A 24,281-nucleotide genomic window follows, 5' to 3' on the forward strand; every position below is an offset into this window, starting at 1 on the left:
AACAAATGCATCTACAGAATTGAAGAAAGTAAGCCTTAATAAAAACCTTCAGTAGTGATTGAGTAATTTTAAAAAGGTGTATCATTTTTTCTGGAGTTTCAGTTTTTAAGTCTTTCCCATCAACCTAAAAAAAAAGACAAAAGTGGTTTTACACTAATAGCAATGAAATACATAGGGAAGAAGGTACAATAAAACCCTCAAGTTCCCTTCTTCTCAAGCACCTTGATCATGATATCCAGCAATCTGTCTACTAGCTCCTCTTGATGAGGCAGAGTATCTGGATCAACTTTCATGAGCTTCTTCCAATCTAAAACAGGTGCCATATTGAAGGTATGACTTTTTTTTTCCTGGAACAAAGATTAAAACAACAGTTATCAGGTATTATCAGTGCAAACCAATTTTAGGTCAAATGATTTAATAGAGGCTGGCCACTGAACACACCAGATGACTTCTAATAACTGTAACACTGATCAACATTCTGTTCACATTTTGATCTATTACAAACTAGGAGGCTATAATAAAAACATTTTTTCTTTATGTTAATGAAGATCAGGACACACATGAAACCTGTATTTTAACTTCAATATCCTTGTTTTCTTCCCCATGTCTTAATGTGGTATTTTTATGCCAATGAACAAACACAAAAATCATTATTTTTAATACTTAAAACAACCAACACTTTGATACTGTGAGCACCAACTTCTTGACATTGTATTAAACATCATTTCTTTTTGATTAGACTACTTGAATTGACAAAGAACATTAATCAACCTGGAAACTGAGAAAAATCTCATCAGAAAGTGGTGTAAAGTTTTTTCTACTGCTTACCTACTGGTTGTTGTGGGCCACTGTGATTTCTCACACACCTGAGAGTCGATACAGTATCTGAAAAAGGCCAAAGGGATGGGAAATCTTGGATTATTCTGTTCTTTGGAGCTGTCTCTAGACTTTCTGATCAATATTTCAAAAAATAAATTCTGCCAAGTTTAGAACAGAACATTTTTAATCTACTTATTGCCCTAAATTATGAATATAGCACAAATGGTTAAGAAAAATTAAGAAAGAAATAAAGCTAACTAGAATAGTAAATGCAGTATTATTAAAAAAAACTAATGACACAGCAGGGATACATAATTTATAGGAAAAAAATCAAGCTCTGTATTTCCTATATTTTATAGGAAAAAATCAGTAACTTCAGCAATGCTGTATGCTGAGCACAGCATTTTGAGATCTGACTCATCACGCACCCTGTTCCTCAGTCAGCAGTTTAAAGACTCAACAACTGAAACCTCCTATGTTAACAAAAGGCTGAAACTGGTATTACTTTCCAAAATGAATATGTCTAAGCATTCTGAAAGAAGAGCTGTCAGACTCAGAAATACAACTGTATGCTTAAGGGAGGATAAAAACGACTTCATCCTTTCTAAATATGTGAACTGCTTGAAAGGTCCCCTATATTTACTATATTTCTTCAATGTTTGCTAAGCATATAACATGCATTACATTCAATCCATGACTTCACAAGGACAACACCTTATATACATTATTGCTTTTCTGTTTTATTGTAATGGCAAAGGATAATACAAGGAGAATACTGGCACTTTGACTTATTCAGTTAACTGAATACTACTTGATTTCAGCAACATACTTGTCTAAGGATCAGAGTTCTTAAACACATTTATTTATTTTTTCTTAAGTAATGAGATGTAAAACTTAGGAGTTTTAAATGCTCAACAATCAAAACTATTCTGAAAGCAAATACACAAACTTAGTATTGTCAATCCTTTTCCTACCTTCCATCTCTCATATATCTTTTCCCCTTAGCTTACAAAATAATCTAAGAAAATAACAGTCCTAAAATTTTATCCAGAAGGATAAAATATAATTGGATTGTACATAAACAACTGAATCCAACTTGGTGGGAGAGCAGCTACAGTAACGTAGGGGGGCACAACCTATGCACAGAGTATGTTCCACAGTATATACAAACTGCGATAGAATTTATTTAATTGAAAAGTTTTTCATCATTTTGCTCATCTGTTGTCATCAACTAAAACCCGTGGTTTTAGTAAACAGATGATCCATGTGATGAGATGCTGAGCTCATGGGTCTACAAAATGTGTGAAATAGACGGGGATTTGGTATTAGTTACCACAAGATTTTCTGGACTTACCCAGGGAATTAAGCACACATAAAATGGCCAAATGTTGTAAAGTTCAGCAGACTCAGACGGAAAAGGAAGTCTAGAGGGTATGCTCAAGTACTACCAGAACAACAGTGCCCTGGTCTGACTATAGGAAACCACGAAGAGACAGCTAAGCTCACGTGGTGATACTTTACCATTGCAGTGAGATCAAGCAGCACTGGGAAGAGCTGATCTTTTCCCACCAAGGTGTGTGTAATGGGCAGCAGAGAGTCAGATGCACACGAGGGAAACTGAACATCAAGAAGCACCACAGTGATGTGGGAAATGTGCTCTGCTGATTCCGCATTTGTTTACATGGGGTAATGCAGTTTAAGCTACTTTCGACTTTCAAATTGCATTTACCCGGAGTAGCTCTGCGAAGCACAAGATCTTAATTATAAAACCCCAATCAAGAGAGGATCTTCGCAGGTTCCCATTCTCTCCTGTTTGGCATACCCCAGACACAGGATACAGTGACAGCCCAGGATCCCTCCAGGATGCTGCTAAGACAACTTTGTCCCCGTTTCATTCCAGCTCTACTGAACGAACAATTTGCCTTATTCTGCAGCCGCCTTCCCAACGAGGCGCAGCAGAGGCAGCAGACGCGGCGGGACGCTCCATCCCCGGGCTCAGCCTGCGCCGCCGCCCCCGCCCGGGACCCGCGGCCGGCCCGCAGCAGTAGAACGGCCCCGCCGCCGCCCCCAGCCCGGCTGCTCCCGGGGGAGCGCGGGCCGCTCAGGCTGGGGGCAGCTTTTGGTCTCCTTGCCCGGAGCACCCCCCGCCCCGTGGCCTCACCGCTCCCGGAGGATGACGGTGGCCGCTGCCAGGCGACGCCATCGGACTCTCCCGCAGACCCGGATACTCGTGGGCGCAGGGAAAGTCAGCGCTTCCGTGGCACCCGCAGACAAGCCCCACGGTGCCAAGCGGGCTCTCCCAGTCCCGAGGGGCAGCCAGGCGGGCAGGGCGCGATCCCGCCCGAAAGCGCCGCTTCGCCGGGGCAACGGCCCCGAGCACCACCCCCGCCACCGGGCGGGCTCTACGGGACTACAGCTCCCGGCTTGCGTCGGGGCCGGCCGCACCGCTGTCGGCTTTTTCCCGACAGCCTCTACGGGGCGGAGCGCGGGGCGGCGCGCGTGCGCTGTGCGCGGCGGCGGCGGCGCGCGGGGTGGGTGGCGGCTCCGGTGGCGGGGCCGCGGCCCCAGTCGCAGTCGCAGTCGCAGTGTTTGTGCCGGCCTCAGGTAGGGCGGGCACGGCGCGCTGCGGCCGCGCCCCGCGGCAGGCCTTGCCGGGAGCGGGGGGAAGGGAGGGAGGGAGGAAGGAGGGGGTCCGGTGTAGCTGCTGCCCGCGGTAGTTTCGGTCCGCTGGCCGTGCCTGCCCCGCCGCGTCGGTGAGCACCCGCGCCTGCCGGGCTGCGGTGCGGCCTCGGCCGCTGACTAGGGCGCTTGAGCGGCGTACGGGACCGCACCCTGGCTCCTCCGCCGCCCAGCCTGCCCTTACCTTCCCTGGCTCGCCCCAGGGCTGCGGGCAGCGTGCTGGTTCCTGCCCGGCCGGCGGGAGGGCTGCGGGACTGCCCGGGTACGCGTGTGCTTTGGGGGTAGGTAGGGATTAGTGGGAGCCAGAAGGCACGGGAAAAATCATACCTATAAACTACTTGAATTCATTGGGTGCTGTTAGCCAGCAAGTCTGAGTTTTGGTAGTGGTCTGATAGCCGAGGAAGTTTGGGATCCTGTGTTTTAGTTAAATGGGCCTGAAGACATCTTTTCAAATAAAAAAAGAGAAAACTAGTAACCATTCCAGGCGTGTTTATCTCTTAGTATTTGTTTATGCAACAGCTGTGGACAGCCGAAGTGGATTTGTTTGTTTGTTTTTTTTTTTGCTTGTTTTTAATGGTAAGAGAAATGTGATTATAACATTATGTTTGTACTTTTGTCCTTTTTTTCTGATTAATAATTGTTTTCAGTTTTTTTGCTATCTCTCGATAATTATTGATATTTAATGGAGACTGACAAGATGCAAGATGCCTTGCGCTCCTTATGCAATTGTTCCAGTCACAGCACAACTCCGAAACTTCTATATCTCAGCCGGGGTTTGGTTAATTATAGTTCTGTATTAGGTGCAAAAAGCAAACTCTGTAGTTAGGGAAGGGAAGGAGACTGGGCTATATTTAATGAATGGGTAATGTTACTAAAAATAAATAAATTATGCAATTAATTATGGTTAAGTGTAAAACAATGATTTCTTGGTAGCAGGGACTTTTATAGGTATAGGAAGTGCCACAGAAAATAATGGCACCTTAGCCACAAACACAGCCTTCAGGAGAGGAATCTTTCTGTGACAGAGAAAATAATCTATTGATGCTGGAATGCTTTGTATAGGAGCTTTTTTTTTTAATCATGTTCATCATCTTAGCCAGCTGTTAATGCCAGTATAGCTATTTAATGTGCTTTATTTAATATGCATCAGCATTTTTGAGTGTCCTGTTGCAGAATCAGCAGAGAACACGTTATTACATTTACTGGCAGTGAAACCATATCTGGGTTGTAATTGTGTAGTGCAGCTAGTAAAGACCATTGGTGCAGAAGTAAAAGGTATTTGGATTTGAGGTGGGCGTGGAAGCTCCAAAAGTGAAAAAAGAGTAAAAGGAATTGAAGTATTAACCCCACACAAAATGGGAAAACATTTAAAATACAGTGTGGCTTGGACCAAGTAAATTAGTTTTTCTTATGTTTTGTACCACCTCATGTGATGAACTTTGTGTAAGTGAATCTTTTAGTGGGATTAGATACTTACAGTTCTGGAGCCAAGAAATCAATTCAGGCATACATGTTAAATCACAGCTTTGATAACAGTGTGCCCTTGCAAAGACCTAATAGAAAAACCACACTATGAAAAGCCTAATGGAACGTGATTTAAAGTACACAAGAAATCGTACACAGACCCAACATACTAAATAAGGACAGAGTAGCAGAGTCTAAAGGCTGTGTTTTCACCTTATACCTCACATGTAGCTTCTGTTAATTTATTCTTTGGAGTAAACAAGCATGCAGTTTCTGCTGTTGCATTTCTGGAACACAGAGAGTGGTGATAAGTGTTATTTTAAAGACACTTTTTGCATCAGTAAGGCCACAAAAGATGTTTTATGTAGTTGCTCTAAATAGAATGGGTATTATTTTGCTACTGTTTGAATGTGGCAAAACCCCTAAAGGTTTGACATTGAAAAATGAGATTCTGTTACTGATTTAAGTTTCTAAGTTATAAAGTACAAGCTAGACCTGTGTGGTTTGTATTTAAACTGGCGTGTACCAGTTGCATTGAACAAATTGAAGCTAAACCACCAGCTAAACCAGTATCTTCATCTCACCCATTTTAAATTGTGTTACATTTTGGTCTTTGTTTGTATCAGACTAACCTAAGATCTCACAAGTGTTAGTCCAGCTGCCTGGTTGCCAGCAAGTTCTTTTCCCGTGGGAGATCTTTCACCTGTGTTCTCACTTTGTATCAGAACTGCCAGTGCTCTTCTAGTTAATCCTTTCGAACCACGTGAAGAGAAAGCTGTAGGCCATTACCTTCCTATGTAGTGAAGGGTTATTTCCTAGTAGTCCCACGCCTCTTGATCTGGTAGTGAAAACCTTGCAGAAGGTTTTCACAATAAAACTTTTCTTGTTATATTTATCCTGGTTTAGGATTTCAGCAAGATGAAAGGGAAATTCAGGCTTGTTTTGTATTATTTCTCCTCTCATCTTTCCAAATACTTCTTGCTTTCTAGATCAGATTCAAGCCCAGTCATTTAAATCTCAGCTGTGATTTGATGATTTGAAGGTTTTCTGTGTGAACTGTAGGTAATGTTCTAAACAGTTCAGAACCTTCAGTGATTAATAAAGTTTGTGTCTCTAGTAAATAAATCTCCAGTATTGCTGATTATTGTTTAGTAAATTGACATAACATGTTGTTATTAATGCCTTTAAATCCATCCAAGTGCCATTACTCTGTAGAAAAAAAAAATTAATGTATGTTTAAGTTTCTAAAGTTTGATAGTCAGATGTGTCTAACAGACAAAAACATATTTGTTCCTGCAAGGGTCTTTTAATGTAAGGTGGCAGATAGCTAATTATGGAATGCTAAATAGCTTTTGCATGTTTTCAGGATTACAGCTGTATTCTTGCCAAGATACACACTTGCCAATTTTTTTAAAATTCTGATGGACAGAAAATGGCTTCTGCACTCCCAAATTTCCCAACTGAGGATAGTCTTAGACCATCATCATGCATTATTTGTGCCAGAGGTTTTCTTATGCAGACTACTGCATCTTGGACCATGTAGTGTCATGGATTTAGAAGCAATCATTGAGAAATATTGTGTTTTCTTACCTTCTAAAAGTGCTTTGTCTCTTTTGGTGGTTGTTACTTGGGTTTTTGTCAGTGCATTTTTTCAGTTTTGTGAGACTTTAAGTTTTACTCTTATTATTATTGAAGACTGGATGAACTATTAGAGTGATCTCAAGAAGCTGGAACAGGAAAACTATGTACTTTATGCGCCAAATGGACTTGAGAGTTCTGGTTCTCTTCTGTCCTTTCCATTTAATGTCTCTGTACAAATATGAACACGGTGCAGTGCAAAGTGCAGATTTCTGTGCCAAACAGCCTCAGAAATTTAGTCCAGTGATAGGCTGTTTTGCATTCTTTTTTTTACAGTTGGCTCTGTTGACTACTGTGCATTTTCTGACTCTCAAGGTTTACCTTGCTGTTCATTGTTTTCAGCTGTATATTCTTCATGATGGTCAGATATTATTGTAAATTAAAGTGTTGGAGTCCAGAACATCCCTCTGGCTGCTCTGGCTGTCTCGAGACTCTGGCAGGGGTCTCAGAGACCCTGGCAAGAAGTCAAAAACATCTGTAGCTTCGATTTTAGCCTGTGGAAAACTGCCAACTCTGGATGAGAAATTACAAGCCAAAAGGGTTTGAGTAGTGTAATAGGTGAACTAACACAGGGTGGAAAAGTAGAATTTTGGGGTTTTTAAGATAAGGGGTTCAGGGGACAAGATGGAGGGATTTGGGCATGTCCTGACCTTCTTGTTCTTCTTGTCCTCCATGTCTCGGTGTGATAGTGACACTTTTCTATTGGTTTAGGATAAGGACACACTGTCCAACATAGATCTTAGGTATTGGTACAGGGCCTGTAAACACGGTACACGTAGTTTTGAGTATATAATGTGGGAGCCGCCCAGGCGCGAGGGGAGACTGCTATGGCTTCTGTACTAGGCAGACCTTGGCAGGTCAGAGAGAAACTGTTATAGATAAGAAGAAATAACCTTGAAAACACAGTCAGAAGCATTCCAGACCTCTTCTTCAGCTGTGTTCAGGCTAGGGAAGCAAAGACTCTTTTTGGATCTCTCTTGGGGTCACCCTGACCTATAGGAACCCTGAGAGAGAGAAGAAATCGACATTAAAGTATCCAACAGAAGTCTTTGTAATAAAGTATGTCTGTCCTGATTTCATCCAGGCAAATGGTAGCTCTGTGGCTGTGCACTAGACCACAAGCTGGCAGTCATACCCAAGGGGTGGTTAAGGTATCTGAGGGGCAGTCTTAGAAGCTGTCAAAGTAGCAGGTAGGTGAGATGAAAAAAATAACCTGAGGAATGTTCAGCCTATTTGCATGTTTAGGACTAGGCAGTGATGTTCTTCCTTGCAGCAAGTCTGTTTTAACAAAGAAGTTGTTAGGCAGCATTTTGCAAGTGTTTATCAAATACATCCATCACTGGAAGTAAAGTACTGGCACTTGCAAGACCATACTTGGGTTGATCAACATGTCAGGTGGGTAAGAAGGAGAATATTTCCACTCACATGAGCAGCCCAGTCATATCAAGGCTTCAGCAGCCTCTTGCACGTCTGTGATTTGCAAGGTTCTCAGTCTTATATACTCCTTACATGGCTTCTTACTTTCCAACATCAAACTGATAATAGATTAGTTGGTGTGAAAGTTATTTTGGTTGCCAAGAAGCAGTTGCTGTTTTCCACTGAGTTTAATGGCAGGCATACTTTCGCCTGGCTTACCAAGTACAGATGATCTTTTATAAACCTCTGCTTTAGTTTTCCATTCTCAACATGTTGATGTTCATTGTGGGTTTGGAGCTTGGAGTGTGAGGGTGGACCCAGCTGCAGTAGCAGATAGGAAGTAGTAGTTCTGATGGCAAGACTTGCTCAAAATCTGCATTGTTATGCTAACATAAAGGACTGCATTTTTTTTATTCCATATTTATACTTTAAGTCAGCAAGAACATTAAAAGTGCCCTGTAATCAAAGCAGGTGGAAAAAAAGTAATTTTCCTAACTCTCTGTATCTTTATAGTACATTTCAGGAAAATAAGACCTTAGAATGCCAGAATGCAAGTCAGAAGTAGTAAAGTACCTGTGCTGCAGTTTTGTGCAGTCTACAAGTTCTACGTGGCCTTACATTTCCCATTTTTCTCTTTGTGCTTAGCCTGGAAGCAGAGTGCTTGAATATGGGGACTTTACCAGATTTCCATTATGCCTCTCTCTTTTCAAGACCTAGTGTTTTAGCACACAAAATTTGAGAGGGGTGTGGTGTGATGCTTTAGAGGTTACCAAGTTTGTTACAATTCAAACAGAATGTTGGGTGACTTGCTGCTAAAACCAGAACAGTGCATTTTGTTGCATATATTCATTGCTTACAGTAAATTTAGTAAAACTCTTCAGGATTGCCTGGAGTGTCTGTGACTCAAATACTTGTCTTGAAAGACCAAAGTATAGCCATGTATTTGCATGCAGTTGTAATTGTATCTGAGATTGAAATGTGCATGCAAAGGAGAAGGTGAATTGCAATAAAAACTTACAATGTTAAATGTGGGTATTTTATGGAGTTCTCTAATGGTGGGCTAGCCACTAAAACATGAACTTTGGTTTTATCTAATACCTGAATTTATTTATGCTTAAGAGTTTCCTTTCATTCAAATGACAACAGCATTTTCCTACAGCTGGCATGTAGGTGTGTGGAGCTCTGTCAGGGAGGAGCATGGTCAATTATGGTGTATAGTGTGGAGTTCTGAGTGGAAGGAGTACTAGAAATTCAGAGCAAAATGAAAGGCTTGTGAAAGCATCAGAATCACCTGGGATTAAGGGATAAGTATTGTAGATGTTTTGACATACTTTTTCACATGTGCAAAAGTGAAAACCTACTTGCAAAAGTTGAAAGAGTTAATAAATAAGGCTGGTTAAGCTTTTCATTCTGATAAGACACAATACTTAGGAATCAATTTTGGTCCTTTGCTAGTTGGGTAACAGTAGCTGTTTCTGAATAAGTGTAGTTAAAGAATTAGAAGTCAGCAAAACCCTACTCATCCAACAAAGCCTTTTCTTAAAGGTTGAATTTAAATAAATCTTAGAGTTGGTTCTGTGTAGTAATATTACTATGTCACAGTATTTAAAATAATAAAGGCTTGTAATTTGGAAAATCCTGACATGTTTATTGTAGGTCCTTTTCAGATATCACTGCTTCTCAGTAGTAAACTTCAAGAAGTAGGAAGTGGACTCTTCAGAAGCTGTTGCAAAAAAAGGAATTTCAAATTATGGCAGGGTAGAAGCATATGTTTCATATCCACCTTCTTTGAAGGGGCGACTAAAAAAGTGCTGAGCTCAAGTTCAAAAGTGTATTCCTGTAGCATGCTTTGTTTTCTTTTTTTATAAGATTTCTCTGGCTGCCGAGAAGACCAAAGATATGTTCAGTTGTAAACTTTGTGTTTTAAAGTACTCGGATCAAGCTCATGGCAGGGGGATTGGAACTAGATGATCTTTAAGGTCCCTTTCAACCCAAACCACTGTATGATTCTATGAAAAAGGTGTAGCACCATCCTTCAACATTGTGGTGTTTTTTTTACTTACTTTTGTTAATTACAAAAGTGGTGGCAGCTTTAAAAAACAGGCTTTCTTTGTTGAAGTAATATCAATAGTCAGTGCTCCAAGTACTACAAAAGTCCTTAATTGCCATTATGTGAGGAACACCAAATGGTTTGGTTTGATTTCTTTAAAATGATATGTGTCCTGGTTTTCAGTTTAGCTGCACCTGCATCTTGTTGCACATGTATTCCTTCCTGTACCTACTGCTCCTTTGCCACTAGGTGGTGGTGAATGGTTATGAGCTCTCAGGTCCACACTGCAAACTACAAACAAGATCACCTACCTAGATCTCTGTGGCCTGTGTTAAGAGTTCAAGAAGCATTTGGACAACGCTCTCAGGCACATTGTGTGATTCTTGGGGTTGTCCTGCTCAGGGCCAGAAGTTGGACTCAGTGGTCCTTGTGACTCCCTTCCAGCTCAGCATGTTTTATGAAATCTGAACACAATTTTTAAAACGCCCAGTAGACTAAAGAAAAAAAAAATCACCAGGATTTCAGGGTTTAGGACAATAAAGCAGACTGTAGCTTTCAAATAGCTCATCAGCTTTGATGTTTAAACTGTGATAAACATAAGGCTGCAGTCATTATGTATTCATGGATCCACATTATCTGGCTAATATTAGCTGCTTTGTGTCCCTACAGATGCTCCCCCTCTACAGTCTGGGGGGAAAATACTCTTGTTCAGGCATGTCCATTTTTTCAAAATGAAGTTAGTGTTCAACTGTCTGTAGCCTTTCAGTATCTTCGGTCCCAACAGGTGGCAGTGGTCTATGCAGAGTCAACCAGTGGTCAGAAGAAATGCCTTTGACCTGTAGTTACCTTCTCATTCTTCCAAGGCAGAACAGTATTTTCAAACAACCCAATACACAGTAATTTCACCTTTTGATCAGTTCATATCATATTATGTAATTAATCATAAAACTGCTGATTAATAATTTCTTGGGCTTAGGAAGTTAGCAAGATGAGAGAAAATAATATAAGATAAAGTTAATTTTGGTTTTTTGCATGCTATTTTTTTGACAGTAGTCTCATGAACAGTCAGCGACATCAGAGCAACTGGCAGAGTTGAGGAAAAAATATGACCATTTTGTGAACTTCTACAAAGAATGCAAGTAAGCCTAGTGTGACCTTCAATGGTAAGTTTACCTTTTTATTACTATTATTAATGTCCTTTACCTGTCCTTGAACCTCCTGTATGAAGTTCTACAAGTTTCCTGTTTGTTCATTAGAATGTTTAAAGTTTGTTTTAGTTTTAATTGATTTTGAAATATTTTGAGAAACACCTTTAAACCTAAACCCCACAAATAATTGACACAGTATCTGCCTCTTTGCTAACTTAGAATTTTGTGTATGTTAAATTTCTCAGGATTCCAGAGAACTTATTTTTCATAGTTTATCAGTTTGCAGCACTCTCTTGAACTGCATAGCTGTCTGCTGAAAACTACATCACAATTTATTATCGATGTTTTTTTCCTTTTTCCCCAAATAAAACATGAAAAGTAGCAGTGCATCTACCTTCTTAAGGGTAAGATATTTTAATGTGAGTATTTAATTTAAACACTAAACCATGTTACATGCATGACTTGAAGAAACCTTCCTATCTTACTGACTGTTAGGTATGGAGTGTCATTAACTTCTAAAGTATTTGATGTCTTAATTTGACTTATTAAACTTGATAAAGAAAGTAAAACTTCTCAAGTTTCTCTATGTATATTTCAGTTTTTGTCTATGAAACCTCCTTGAGAAGATGGCTGACGTAAGCCTGAAGGAAGCAGCACTAATAGTTGGTGTGGTGGCAGCCTGCTACTGGAACAGTCTCTTTTGTGGGTTTGTTTTTGATGATGTTTCAGCGATTTTGGACAATAAAGATTTGCATCCTTCTACTCCGTTAAGAAATCTGTTTCAGAATGACTTCTGGGGCACTCCAATGTCTGAGGTAAATGGTTTGTGAAACACATTGAAACTTTTAGGAAATTGAAAAAAAAACTCGCAGAGTGTTTTTACACTTCTTTTTCCTAGTGTGGTTTTAACAGAATAGCTTGGATTTGATGGAATTTGATGGTGTTAGTGTTTTTTACAAGAATAGCAGGAAGACACAGCTTATATTCATTCCCTTTGCTCAATGAAATAACTTCATTTTCATAAATGAAAATGAATAATAAGAAAATGAAGTTATTTCATTGAGCAAAGGGAATGAATAAGAACTTCATAAGAAAATGAAGTTGAATAAGAACTTCATAAGAAAATGAAGTTGTACTGACAGCTGCATGATGTTATTTCCTATGTAATCACAATATCAAAATTGAACAACTCTCACCAATTTATTTTCTCCGGCAAAAGTTAGATATTGACATACAAGGGCATTTATTTCCAAATGCAACCTGGAAGGAAAGATAACAGTTAAACAACAAAGCTTGGAATTAGGATATTGAATCCTTTAAATGTATTTAATTTTTTATATATATATAGGGAGAGAGAGATATATTAATTTCAGAGTTTATGATTTGTAGCCCATATAGAATGGCTATATATTATCTGAAAAGCAGAATTGGCATTGAAGGTCTTTATAAACACTGTTAAATGGCAGTAGCTAAAGGATTTTGATACAGTTTTAAAAGTCACACATGGTGTTTTTGCTGAGGAAGTGAACAAAAATTCACTCCCATTCATACATTTTCTGCTTATCAAGGCATTCCACTTTCTAATCTTATGTTCATAACCTATGGGGTTAGTTCCATGTGACATACTACTTGCTAGCTCTGCAAATAGACACTGATACATAATTTTTACATAACCGTGTAACCAAAGCTTCCAGATGCCATTTATTTCTGTATTCATTGAGGGTTAAGTAGGTTCCTAAATTCCCTCAGTGAAGTTTCAAATAGTACTTTTTAACATTTTTTTACTGAAAAAAAATCCTTAACCATGTCCAGTGGAAAAAAGCCATTATTTTTTTTGTTGTTGTTGGGCTACTGATTTTCATATCTTTGTTTTGAAGGTAGATGCATGACAGTAGAAGGGAATTCAGGTATGGATAGGTGTTTAGAAAGGTATTTTGGAGTGAAAGTCATTTTGTAAGTTAGTGGTGACTGATTTATTTGTTTTCTTTCAGGAGAGGAGTCATAAATCTTATCGTCCCCTTACAGTTCTAACGTTTCGCTTAAACTACTTGTTCAGCGAGTTAAATGCAGTTTCTTACCACTTTCTAAATCTGGTCTTTCATGTGGTGGTTTGCATTGTCTTCCTCAAAGTCTGTAAGCTCTTCCTGGACAACAGGAGCAGTGTCATTGCATCCTTGCTCTTTGCAGTGCACCCAATACATACTGAAGCGGTAGGTACAGCTGTGATGTGCCTAATTTGTTTGAGCTGTGTTAATTAAACTTAAATTTCATGGTGTTTATGTCTGCTTTTATATATATAACTCCAGAAATTATGATTTTATTTATACTTACTCTTCCCTTTGCAGTGAGTGGTGGAAGTGACAAATTTCCATGCTCAAGAGTTGTTTTATATTACATGCAGCTAGTGGAAAATAATTAAAGAAACATGAATTTAGGGACTAAATAATTCAGGCCTCTGCTATATACGTTGGCTTTTATGACTTTGGTTTACGTAGACATTTGTGTTCTGTGATGATTCATACAGTATCCTATTTTGCAAGTGCTATGAATGCCTCCTAATGCATTTCCAGAATCCCTTGTGGCTAATCACCAAGTCTGTTCTGTCTACTTTCTTTTATGTCAATGTGTCTGTCCTAGTGGGATGTTCTCTAGGATTGTCATTGCTGTGCTATAGCCAGCTTAGGCCCAATTCTGTTTGAACCTTCCACTTTTTTAACATATAGCATATGAGGAAGAAAAAATACATTTCTCTCGTCTTTGCTTCTGAAGGAATTCTTCACTGCTATTTAAAAAAAAATCAAGAAGCTTTATTTGTACATATTTTCTGATTATATACTTTTTAATGGCCAACCAGGCTTGCAATGTTGTGGAGGAAATGAAGTCTGGTGATCACCACTCATAAGATTTCTTTTTGCCAGAAAATATGATAAAGCAAATTTGTGGCATTTTCTGCTGTTATGTCTGCTCCCCTTCAATTTGCTTTCCTGGATTTCAATACACAGGTGTTGCAAAGCCCTGTCTCTTTTTTTTTTTTTTTTTTTTTTTTTTAATAGTATTAGCTTTTTTTTAGAAAACTGAAAGTGTTTGAAACTTTACTGCTTTGGAGGTGATACCACTTTATTGAGTGGAGAGAGTTTTTTAGGGTGGAGAAAGGGGGAGTAGAGTGTTTTGATTTTAATAAAATGAGAGGGGTCTGCTCTTAGTTTATGTTGTAATTTTTTTGGTCCTGATATTTTGGGTGAAGAGTTTCCATCTATCTCTTATATACAAATAGTACAGATCCCTTTAAGCAATAATTAAGAAGCCTGCATCCATGTATTTTGAGCAAATTTTACAGGAATTGAGTTGATAAAGTTGGCTTTTATTTAAGCTACAAATACATGGTTGCTAGAAGTTAAGGGAATGTTTAAAATGAAGAAGTTAAGTATCTAAAAATTTCTGCGTACTCCAAAGCAGAAACCCCTATAAAAACTTGGGCAAAATTTTTTACTTCATTTGGTTTTCTGGTTCTGTGAAAAAACATGCTTTAAATTGCAAATTTGGCTTTGCCTCTTGTAGTAAATGTGACAGGATCTTTGCAGCAGTGTTAGCAAGTTGCCAGTGACTTACGTTAGTGGCTCACAGGTTAGATCAACCATTGTAATTGTATCACTTTCATTCCAAATTTCAGTGATTCTTTATTATGCCTGAACGTTGAGATTCTGCCCGAAATAGCGTGTAGCACAGATGCTTTTAGTACTGTGCATCAGAGTTGGCAAAAAGTAGCGTGCAACTCCTAGAGCGCATTGTGTAACAGAAGCTAATTGTGTACGGCAATGTTGCGTAGTTCCGGAGCCATTGGGCAGAGGGTGTGTAAGGCCTGCCTGGTGTGGGCCACGGGAGGGCGCTGTAACACAGGGATCGCTACAGCTTGGTGCTGGCCTGGAAACTGCGAAACTGCGATTCTAGTTGACTCCTCCTGCTGTTGTACTCAGTGAAGAGTCAGATAAGGGCTCGTTTTCTTCTTGCCCTCACCTTTTTCAGTGTGTAAGAAGAAGAACAAGTGGAGGTTTCCTTACACAGAAAAGAGGAGGTAATAATTAGATGCATGTTGGGACTAGGGATTTTTATATCTTTTATAATTATAATTGAAAGGTATCTGGTCTTAATTCCTTACAAGTTAGTCTCCTACTTATTCGTCACTTGCACAAGAGTTTGAAACAGCAGATACAATGCATAAATATTTCAACCCTTTACCTATCTTACAACAAACAGATTTTTCCTGGAAAAGTTATCAAAACAGGATAAGTAGATCATTTTCTGCTGGAGTTCAGAAAGAAGCTAGGCTCTTGCAGTGATGATATCTCTTCTTCTGAGGAAGAAGTTTTTAGGAAATTAGTTGAATTACAGCATCATAGTTTCATTTGTCCTTGTCTTTACAATTTCAGTTCAGTCTTCCTAGTTACTTTGCTACTGTTCTGGCCAGAAGTATGTAAACCACATTTATAACTACAGGATGTCAACTTACCTCGTGAATGCTGAAATTTTCTCTCATAAGTCATGTTTGTATCCAGAAATAGAACCTCTCCTTTGGTGGCAGTCAAATGTGGAGGCACACCAACATGCTTTATTAACATTCTATTTCAACTGATCTACAGATAAAGTTCTCTTTAATGTCTTAATGCTAGACAGCTTTGGAATCCAGACCAGGAATCTTTGAAACATCTTAAGATATTTTGGAAACAAATACTTAGATGCTCTTCAAAATATTAACACAAACTGTGGTGTCTTACCAACTGTGAAACACACTTTGTGCATGATTCAGTGAATCCTTTGGTAAACATACAGTAGTCCCAAGCTAAATACCAGAGTATGATTTCAGATTTAGATTAGAATACTTTTCTTTACACTGTGACCTTGGATACTGAGTTACTTTCTCATTTTATGCTGTGCTGGATCAATCGTGCTTGACCAAGAATGTACTAGCAATAAAACTTTCTAGCTGGGCCCAGATGGCAAAAAGTCAGTTTTCAGCATCGTCATAGTTAAATATGAGCTATGCAGTTTCCTTAGTTAAATACAACCATCTGCCTCAGGACAGCATGCTATTTTTCAGCCATGTTACTTGTAAAAATTTGGAAGCAATCAGAGGCACTAGAGAAGAGGACAAGTAATGAAGAATGGTAGTCCTGGAAGGTACTGTAGGCAACACAGTGGCTACTGCAATAACCATGAGCATAATGACCTGTCTTCCATGTCAGATTGTTAGTTTCACTTTAGCGTTTTTTGAAAACAGTTCTTGAAATGGGAATGAATCTGTATTTCTTTGGGGATTCTGAAACAACCCTCTGCCACATGCGTTTTAACACTTCTCTGAATTTCATAAAATCCACTCCTCTCTGTCTCATCAAAGGAAGAGAGGTTGCCGTTAAACACTGAGGCAGAAATGTTGTTGAGTACCTCAGCCTTCTCCTTGTTACCAGTTTTTTTCAGGTTTTTTTTCTTGTTATTCTTTATGTCCCTTGCCATGTTTTGTTCCAGCTTTGCCTTGGCCTTCCACACCCCATCTCTGTACAACTGAGCTTTGTCCCAGGTTATTCTTCCCAGGTCACCAGTCCTTGTTTCTGCTGCCTGGGCATTTGCTTCTTTCAGTTTAGTTTGACCAACAGTTTTCTACTCAGCAGTGCTGACCTCTTGCTTTCCTTACCCAATTTCTTGCTCCAGGGGATTGGTAACTCCTGTGCTCTATAGAATACTTCCTTAGAGATCTGATATATTTATATAATAATAAATATCTAGTAACATATAAATAGCATACCTAGATTCCTAATAAAAGCTCAGCAAATACTATCTAAAAATATCAAATAATAATAAATACTGAATAATAATTATTTTTTTCTTCTTTTATTTTTCAGGTAACTGGAGTTGTGGGCAGAGCAGAGCTTTTATCATCTATTTTTTTCCTAGCTGCTTTTTTGTCATACACAAAGTCTAAAGGGCCAGATAATACCATAGGTAATTGATTGACAAATAGAGATATGATTTAATTTGTTTATCACTGATAAAATCATTCTTAAAACCATAATAGAGGTGAACTGTTTATTCAGGAAGTGTGTACCAAGACTCCTTCAGAGCCAAGATACCCACTTAATACTACTTTCCATTATAAATTGCATTTTTCCCCGAGACTTAGGCTCATCTTTAATTAGTTTTGTGACACCTACCCTAGGAGATGCTCACACTGACTTTTATTATTGCAATTTAAGTGGAAGTGTGCTGAGGTGCCTCAGATGGTCAGTCACAAGTATATTCCAAAGTTTCAGTGCAGATAAAGGAGGCTTCCATCTTTGCCAGAGTCAGATTGACATAGGGAGAAATCATTATTCCCTATAAAATGTTCCATTTGAGGAAGTGCTCTGGTGATTTAGGAAATACTGAGATACTTCGTTTAACTTACTATAAATTAGTCTTTTACCCTTAATTTATTTCTTTCAATTTAAGAGAGGCAATTTAAAAATAGGTGCATGTGTATTATTTTCTGTAGAGTAAAATTGGTCATCTTTCATAAGACATTACATATACTAAAGAACATTACAGAACATGGCATATTCATAGTGAGAAGCCAAAGCCTTCACTTTTTAAAGTAATTTACTTTATTAAATGTGGTTTTTGTAAGATGGAACATTTTCAATAATGTCTTCTTTACTTGCAGTGTGGACTCCAATTGCAGTGACTGTATTTCTAGTAGCTGTTGCAACACTGTGTAAAGAACAAGGAATAACCGTGGTGGGGATATGCTGTGTGTATGAAGTCTTTATTGCTCAAGGGGTAAGCTGTTGAAAAATAAAGTGGATTTCTGTTACGAGACATTAAGTACTTTGAAGCATCATATTTTGGCACCAATCTTTCTCATTTAAGGTTAACTCAATAGTTCTATTACATTTTTCAGATTTTTTTGAGTCATTTCATGTTTGACAGTTAGGGAATCAAGTAACTTCTGAGTTGTCCTTTATGTGCCATGCAGAGATGTTAGCAAATATACTCAGTAAAGACTTAACAGGTCTTAATGGAAGCCTATGGTTTTAGCTGACTGAGATTTGCAAATCCTAGCATGTAACAGTCTTGATTAAAGTTTGAGGTGCATAAAGGTGGAGGATTATTTGTTTTTAATCCCTGTAGTAAAAATAGAGAACATATTATATACAAATTCGTTTCATAATTTTCTGTTGAGTAGCCAAATGTTTTAGAGTAGTCCTATTTGAATAAGCAATATTCTTAAGAAATTTGTTGTTCTAAGAAGACAGTTATCTGATATATTTCATTTTAAGCGTTGATAAGCCTTTAAATTAATAGTAACTTTTCCATAAAGAAACAAGATTTTCCTGCAATTAAATAATTCTAGACTTTTTAATAACCAAAATAAATTTAAAATTAAAATGTAGTAATTAAAAATGTAGCATTCCATTTTTTAAGAAAATGTTGTGGTTATTATTCCTTTATTGCTTGCAGGAAAATTTTGCAAAAAAATAAAAGCCAAAAGATTGTCTATCCTGGGGACACATAATCAAGGCTGAAATACCAAAATCATATAGATGTCTTTGTAACTATTGCCTTTGCAGGTCTACTGAATTAAAATACAGTTTTCTAGCTGGATTTTTAAGAAAATCACCAGTACGTGACTGGTTTTCAGCCCACTCTTCCTTCCTTTTAGTAACTTTTGATCTGATCTTCAATTTCACTGAAGTTTAAAAAGATTGTGTAAGTCAGTTGAATAGGAAAGAGAAAATGTAAACTGAGGCTTCTTCTGAAAGCACAGGTGTCACATGAACCAGTCCTCAAAAACATTTCAGTTTCTGTAGTTTAGCCAGCCGGTATATGTAAAGTGATAAATCATCACTAGCAGAAGTCATGAAGACAAAAGGAAAGAGGTACAGTAGAAGAAAATAGCTTATGTAATGGGAAACTGCAAGATTATGATGTTCATGAGGCAAGGAGTGATGACCTACTGCAGTAGAGGCATAAAATAGAAAGCCAGGGCTAATCAGGAAGCGAATAGTATTTCTATCATTCGTAAGGAATTTTGTTTATAGGGCAAGTTTTCAGAGGGGCTGAGGATTCTGAAAATAGTAATTTTTCTTCTTGAGAATTCCTTTAATGGTTTTAATTCATTTGTTCAAGCCTCTGAAGATGGTACAATTTTTTGATCCGTAGCACAAAATAGCTACGGGTGTACAGGTTCAGCTGTGATAGTGTTAGCAAGAATCCTTGACTAGTTTATTAGAATGGAGACCTTATTTTGGGGACTTGTCATGAAGGCACTAAGAAGCTGAATTAATTAACTATTGGGTGCAGACGTTTACAGAAAACCAAGGAAAAAAGTATTAGGTAGCTCATATTTATGTAAGGAACTGATGAGTACCCTGTCTGATTATAAACCATTTTTTAATTTACAGTACACCTTGCCAGCATTATTGGACACAGCTGTACAGATTCTTCGAGGGAAGGGCAGTATTCCTTTCTCTATGCTCCAAACACTGTTGAAGCTCATAGTCCTAATGTTCAGTACACTCCTGCTTGTAGTTGTCAGAGTCCAGGTTATCCAGTCTCAGCTTCCAGTGTTTACAAGGTAAGAGTAAAGTGTTTCTTATTTACAGTTGTTTATAAATAAGATGTGACTTAATGAAGTTGGAATGAAATGGTCAAAAATATATGAACATAAGTGTTATTCAACTATTTTAATATTATTATTCAGTGTCTGTACAATATTCCATTTTTTGTTGAGAAGAAAATTTTTGAGAAGAAATTGCTAAATGATATACTTCAACAGTTGTTGAATAAAATGTCCAAAATATTGAGGTATCTGAGCAGGCAGCCATTTTAAAAAGTTTACAGTTGATAGTTCATCTTAGTAATTCAGAAATTAAATGTCTTATTGCTTAAGTATTTTTTATTGTCTCTTTATTTGAACCTTGTCTAAATTCTCCAAACCTCTTAAATTTTTCCTCTTCTACATACAGGTTATATTTTACATTTACTAAGCAGAAAACATGGTTGTCTTCAGATAGACTACTTGAAGACGTATATGAATGTCATTAGAACTGAAAAACTAATTTATCTTAAGTTTGAGCAATGTAGAAATACAAGAATCTAAAACTGTCCCTGAAAAAATGAGACGAACTATTAAAAACATGAACAAGCACCATTGAATTCAACTTGAAGTACAAATCATTCTGTTTCTTCAAACTTATGTTGATTATATCCCAAAACAGTTTCATAAACATGGAGGAGGTTCTGTCCCTCTCTTCAATGAATCACTGTGCATGGTTTCACACCTGACAAATGCAGGAAGATTAGGATATTTTACATGTCTGTAATTAGTAGTTCTAACTATGACTCTAAAGTTTGCCACAAAGTGAATCAAGATCATATCTTTCTTCATTAAAAGCTCCTTTTTCTCCTTTCTTTTGCTTTAGGTTTGATAACCCAGCTGCTGTTAGTCCATCCCCAGCAAGACAGCTGACTTTCAACTACCTCCTCCCCGTAAATGCTTGGCTTCTTCTCAATCCCTCAGAATTATGCTGTGACTGGACAATGGGAACTATTCCTCTTGTGGAGTCTTTGTTAGATATTAGAAATATTGCCACACTTACCTTCTTTTGCTTTCTGGGATCTTTGATGGTCTTCAGTCTCCGATACCCTGGAGATTCCTCCAAGACAGTGTTGATGGTATGAATGATGCACTGTTTTTGTCCTTTTGTCAAAAGTGGCTCAGGTTGTATGGTCACACGTGTAATCTGCTGTGACCCAGAGATATTATGTGCCTCTCCTTTTAGGCTGGAATGAACACATAAGAGGAAAATTGTCTGGCAAGAAAACTGCTAAATTGGAATTAAGTATGTGATTCTGTTAGAGGTGAGAATAAATATGCCCCTTGTTATGTATTTGTAAACTGTTTTGCAGCCTTTCTCAGAAATTCAGAGCTCAACTGGCACATGGGGGCTTTCAATAGAATTTAAATGTGTTTCAAGGACCAGAATGCATTTTAATCCTGCAAGCTGTCTACTTTATTTAAATGTCAGTAGTCGTGATGTGTATTTAGCAAGAGATTTTATTTTCTTTCTTATAGGTGTAAAAGAAAGGACATATTTTTGCATTTAGGAATAAGGTTTCTACTTTCGTTATTGTTGTTTTGTTTTTCTTCTCTAAGTTGTTTTCATGTTATGAAAAACTAATTTTGTCAAGCTGTAAGATGAGTTTCTGTGTCTGTTCATTATTATATATGATCTTAAAACTGAGATGGATTAACAGAAAAGAATATTTTGGAAGCAATGGGAAGGATCAAAGGAGCTGGTATTTTTTGAAAAAAAGACAGTCATCAATTATTGATTCCATTGCAAATTTTTACAAGGTGAATGATAACCTGATACTGTACTCTTTATTAGTTTAGTGGTGAAGTTATGTGTATAACAAAACCTGCATGTATTTATCTTAGTCTCCTTCAGAAATAATGCATTTTCTCGTATGTTAATCAGTGAACAAAAGTTTCAGATGGGTGGAAATATTTATGCATAACCTAAGATTTAATTAGTTCTTTGCTAAGCAGCTGACAAATTTTGATGTACTTCTAAAAGATCTAGCATTATAGTTCTGACTCATATGTTTTTTCTTGTCTTGTCACTGGAGAGAGGCAATATACTTCCCTAGCAGACCAGTGAAAATGATATCTAGTATTGCTGATGAAATTTCTTGTCCTGAATTTGGAAATGGTGTATGAAGAGAAGAAATTATTGATACCATAAATGTGCAAGGTGACATGCTTAGCAAATAAGCTTCACAGCACTTCAAATATGCAGAGTAGTTGCATTTTGCTCCTTATATAAGCTGAGGCACAAGTTTTTCTCCACTGCACTGTTAGGAGGAAAAATGTGTGTGGAGTGTGGTTCACTTTTTTTGTAGGACAGCTCCTGAATTTTAAGGCTGTTTATTACCTACCTGGTGATGTTCACAAGAGGAAAGGGTTAATGTTTTTGTTAGCATATGTTGGCGTAAGTCAGTTTTTGTTTGAGGGTGGTATTTTTACATGTGTTTTTATTATTCCAAGTGCCTTTTATAGGAAGGATTTTCTGAGATCATTCACTCCAGCATGCAAGCCTCAGTGTCACCGGACATAGTATAGTCCTGGTTTAATGCAAGTTGTTTTCCTTTAATCTATACCTATATTGTGTATATAACTTTCAACAGTATGCTGATTTTCTTCAGCATTGAAGTGCCTGGAAGCTAATTTCATAGGAAATGGGAATGCAATATTTTATATTAAATATTGTTATGTGCTACAAAATGAAACAATACAATAGGCCAAAGCCTATTGCTGCATTCCAGTGAGTCATTAATATCCCCAAGTAATCAATGTATTCTGTATGGTGTGAGGCTCAGTTGTGGTTTTGTTTTCATGGAGCTTAATGAAATGCTGTGCATCAGCAGCTGAGCTGTGTCAATGATCCATTTGCATATTCTTGAAATATCCTTGAAATACAAGATAAAATCTTACTTAAAGTTTTAAATCAGTGTTGTATTTCTATATATGTACTCCTGGGTTGATTTTCACACTGGATTATTTAACTGTTTTAGCATGGAAGAGGCAGTTAATGTCATGCTTAACTCTAGGTACCCAGTTGTACTGAAAGTTTCTAGAAAATTTCTCTTTCTTCAAAGAAAAATTCCATTTCTGTAGGTTTGTTTTTGTGGGGTTTTTTCTGTAACTTGGAGGCCAGATATTTTGAAATAATTATTCATGTCTTTTCTGGAACCAGAGATTGGAAATCTGCTACTTAACAGTCATCCTGGACATAAAGCTACTGGTCATGTCCATTTTCTTTGCAACAGATGGATTTCTTTGCCTCTTAATAAACTACAATTTTTGATAAGAAGTCAGTCCCCAACCTAAGAACTACAATTGTGCAGTTCTTTAGTTCATTGTAATTTCAGGTTTTTTGGGGTGCTCTTAGCACTCTGTCCAAAAACTGATGTTTATTTGGCAACTGATTCTGATTTTGTTATTCACATTTCTTACAGAAACACAAAACATACTCTATTGTACTGCAAAAATAGCTGCTTTATGCCTCAAATAGGCGGAAACAAATTTTTAGTTGTCAGATAATGTCCAAAGTTCTTATGCTGTCTTGTTTCTGTATCTGGAACTCTTACTAAAACGTTGTTTTGAATTTAATCTGTTGATCCTATTTATTTGTCCTCTTTTTGTAGTATAGTAAAGCAAATCGACTTCCAAGCCCTTAAGTAAGGAATAGAATAATTTGCAGGTTACTACTTGCCATATTCAAAGTGATCTCAATGTGAAACAGATCTGAATATTAAAAACAAAAAAAAAAACCTGAATATCTACAATTTATTTCTGTAATTTTAATTTGTTTCTTGGGTACAGTTTGTCACTGCCAATTTCTTGATTACTAATGTTATTTGTATTTCCTTTCTAGGCTCTCTGCTTAATAGTGCTACCATTCATTCCTGCATCAAACCTCTTTTTCCCTGTTGGATTCGTAGTAGCAGAGCGAGTGTTATATGTTCCTAGCATGGGATTCTGCATTTTAGTAGCACATGGATGGAAGAAATTATCAAATAAAAGGTAAATAAATTCATACTGATAAAAGCCCTAATGGGAAAGCTTGCATAGCCATCTTTGGTTATCTTCTATGAAAATAATAGATGAATATAAATCAAAACCGGTTTAACTTTATTCAAAGTTGATTACTGACTGAAGTTTGTACAATGCATGTGAGTCAGCCAATTAAAGTTGCTGAAAATATAATCAGTAAAAGATTAAATTTTCAGAAAGAGCATACTAGGAATGGATATTAGAGCCATTCAGTATTTGTTAAGCAAAACAATTCTTTGGTTAACAATTTCTCCTTTAAAATTCTCTCTAAAAGCATGTTTTGCACACACTTTTGTGTTTTCTGATATCTTCTGCATTGATTTGGACATACCTCCCACTGATGTGGATGCTTAGCCCAGTGGTATCCTAATGCCAGTTCAGACAAATGGAAAGGCAGCAATTTGCAGTCTATGTTGGC

At 37.7% G+C, this 24,281-nt stretch overlaps 2 protein-coding genes across 9 annotated transcripts in view; one reads left to right on the forward strand and one right to left on the reverse strand.

The window, feature by feature from the left end:
• Window positions 1-3,103, reverse strand: part of CEP290 (centrosomal protein 290) — a 49,551-nt gene extending 46,448 nt beyond the window's left edge. For 6 of the 7 annotated variants that reach the window (XM_053942141.1, XM_053942140.1, XM_053942144.1 and 3 more), the window contains exons 1-4: window positions 2,981-3,103; window positions 829-885; window positions 222-347; window positions 47-124 (exon numbers count right to left, since the gene is read on the reverse strand). In XM_053942141.1, coding sequence (XP_053798116.1) covers window positions 47-124; window positions 222-323 — 180 coding nt within the window. In that variant the 5' untranslated portion in view covers window positions 324-347; window positions 829-885; window positions 2,981-3,103. Of the gene's footprint in view, window positions 1-46; window positions 125-221; window positions 348-828; window positions 886-2,548; window positions 2,637-2,980 lie in introns of those variants that run through there. The other variant, XM_053942138.1, reaches the window with a different exon arrangement.
• A 249-nt stretch (window positions 3,104-3,352) lies between these two features.
• TMTC3 (transmembrane O-mannosyltransferase targeting cadherins 3) overlaps window positions 3,353-24,281 on the forward strand; it is a 29,735-nt gene continuing 8,806 nt past the window's right edge. Inside the window, exons 1-9 of one of the 2 annotated variants that reach the window (XM_053942695.1) lie at window positions 3,353-3,423; window positions 11,117-11,229; window positions 11,813-12,029; window positions 13,206-13,424; window positions 17,109-17,208; window positions 17,906-18,021; window positions 19,647-19,819; window positions 20,667-20,919; window positions 23,685-23,833. In XM_053942695.1, the coding sequence (XP_053798670.1) occupies window positions 11,841-12,029; window positions 13,206-13,424; window positions 17,109-17,208; window positions 17,906-18,021; window positions 19,647-19,819; window positions 20,667-20,919; window positions 23,685-23,833 (1,199 nt within the window). In that variant the 5' untranslated portion in view covers window positions 3,353-3,423; window positions 11,117-11,229; window positions 11,813-11,840. Of the gene's footprint in view, window positions 3,424-3,724; window positions 3,761-11,116; window positions 11,230-11,812; window positions 12,030-13,205; window positions 13,425-17,108; window positions 17,209-17,905; window positions 18,022-19,646; window positions 19,820-20,666; window positions 20,920-23,684; window positions 23,834-24,281 lie in introns of those variants that run through there. The other variant, XM_053942694.1, reaches the window with a different exon arrangement.

This window comes from Vidua chalybeata, chromosome 5 (genome assembly GCF_026979565.1).
Source record: "Vidua chalybeata isolate OUT-0048 chromosome 5, bVidCha1 merged haplotype, whole genome shotgun sequence".
Lineage (NCBI taxonomy): Eukaryota > Metazoa > Chordata > Aves > Passeriformes > Viduidae > Vidua > Vidua chalybeata.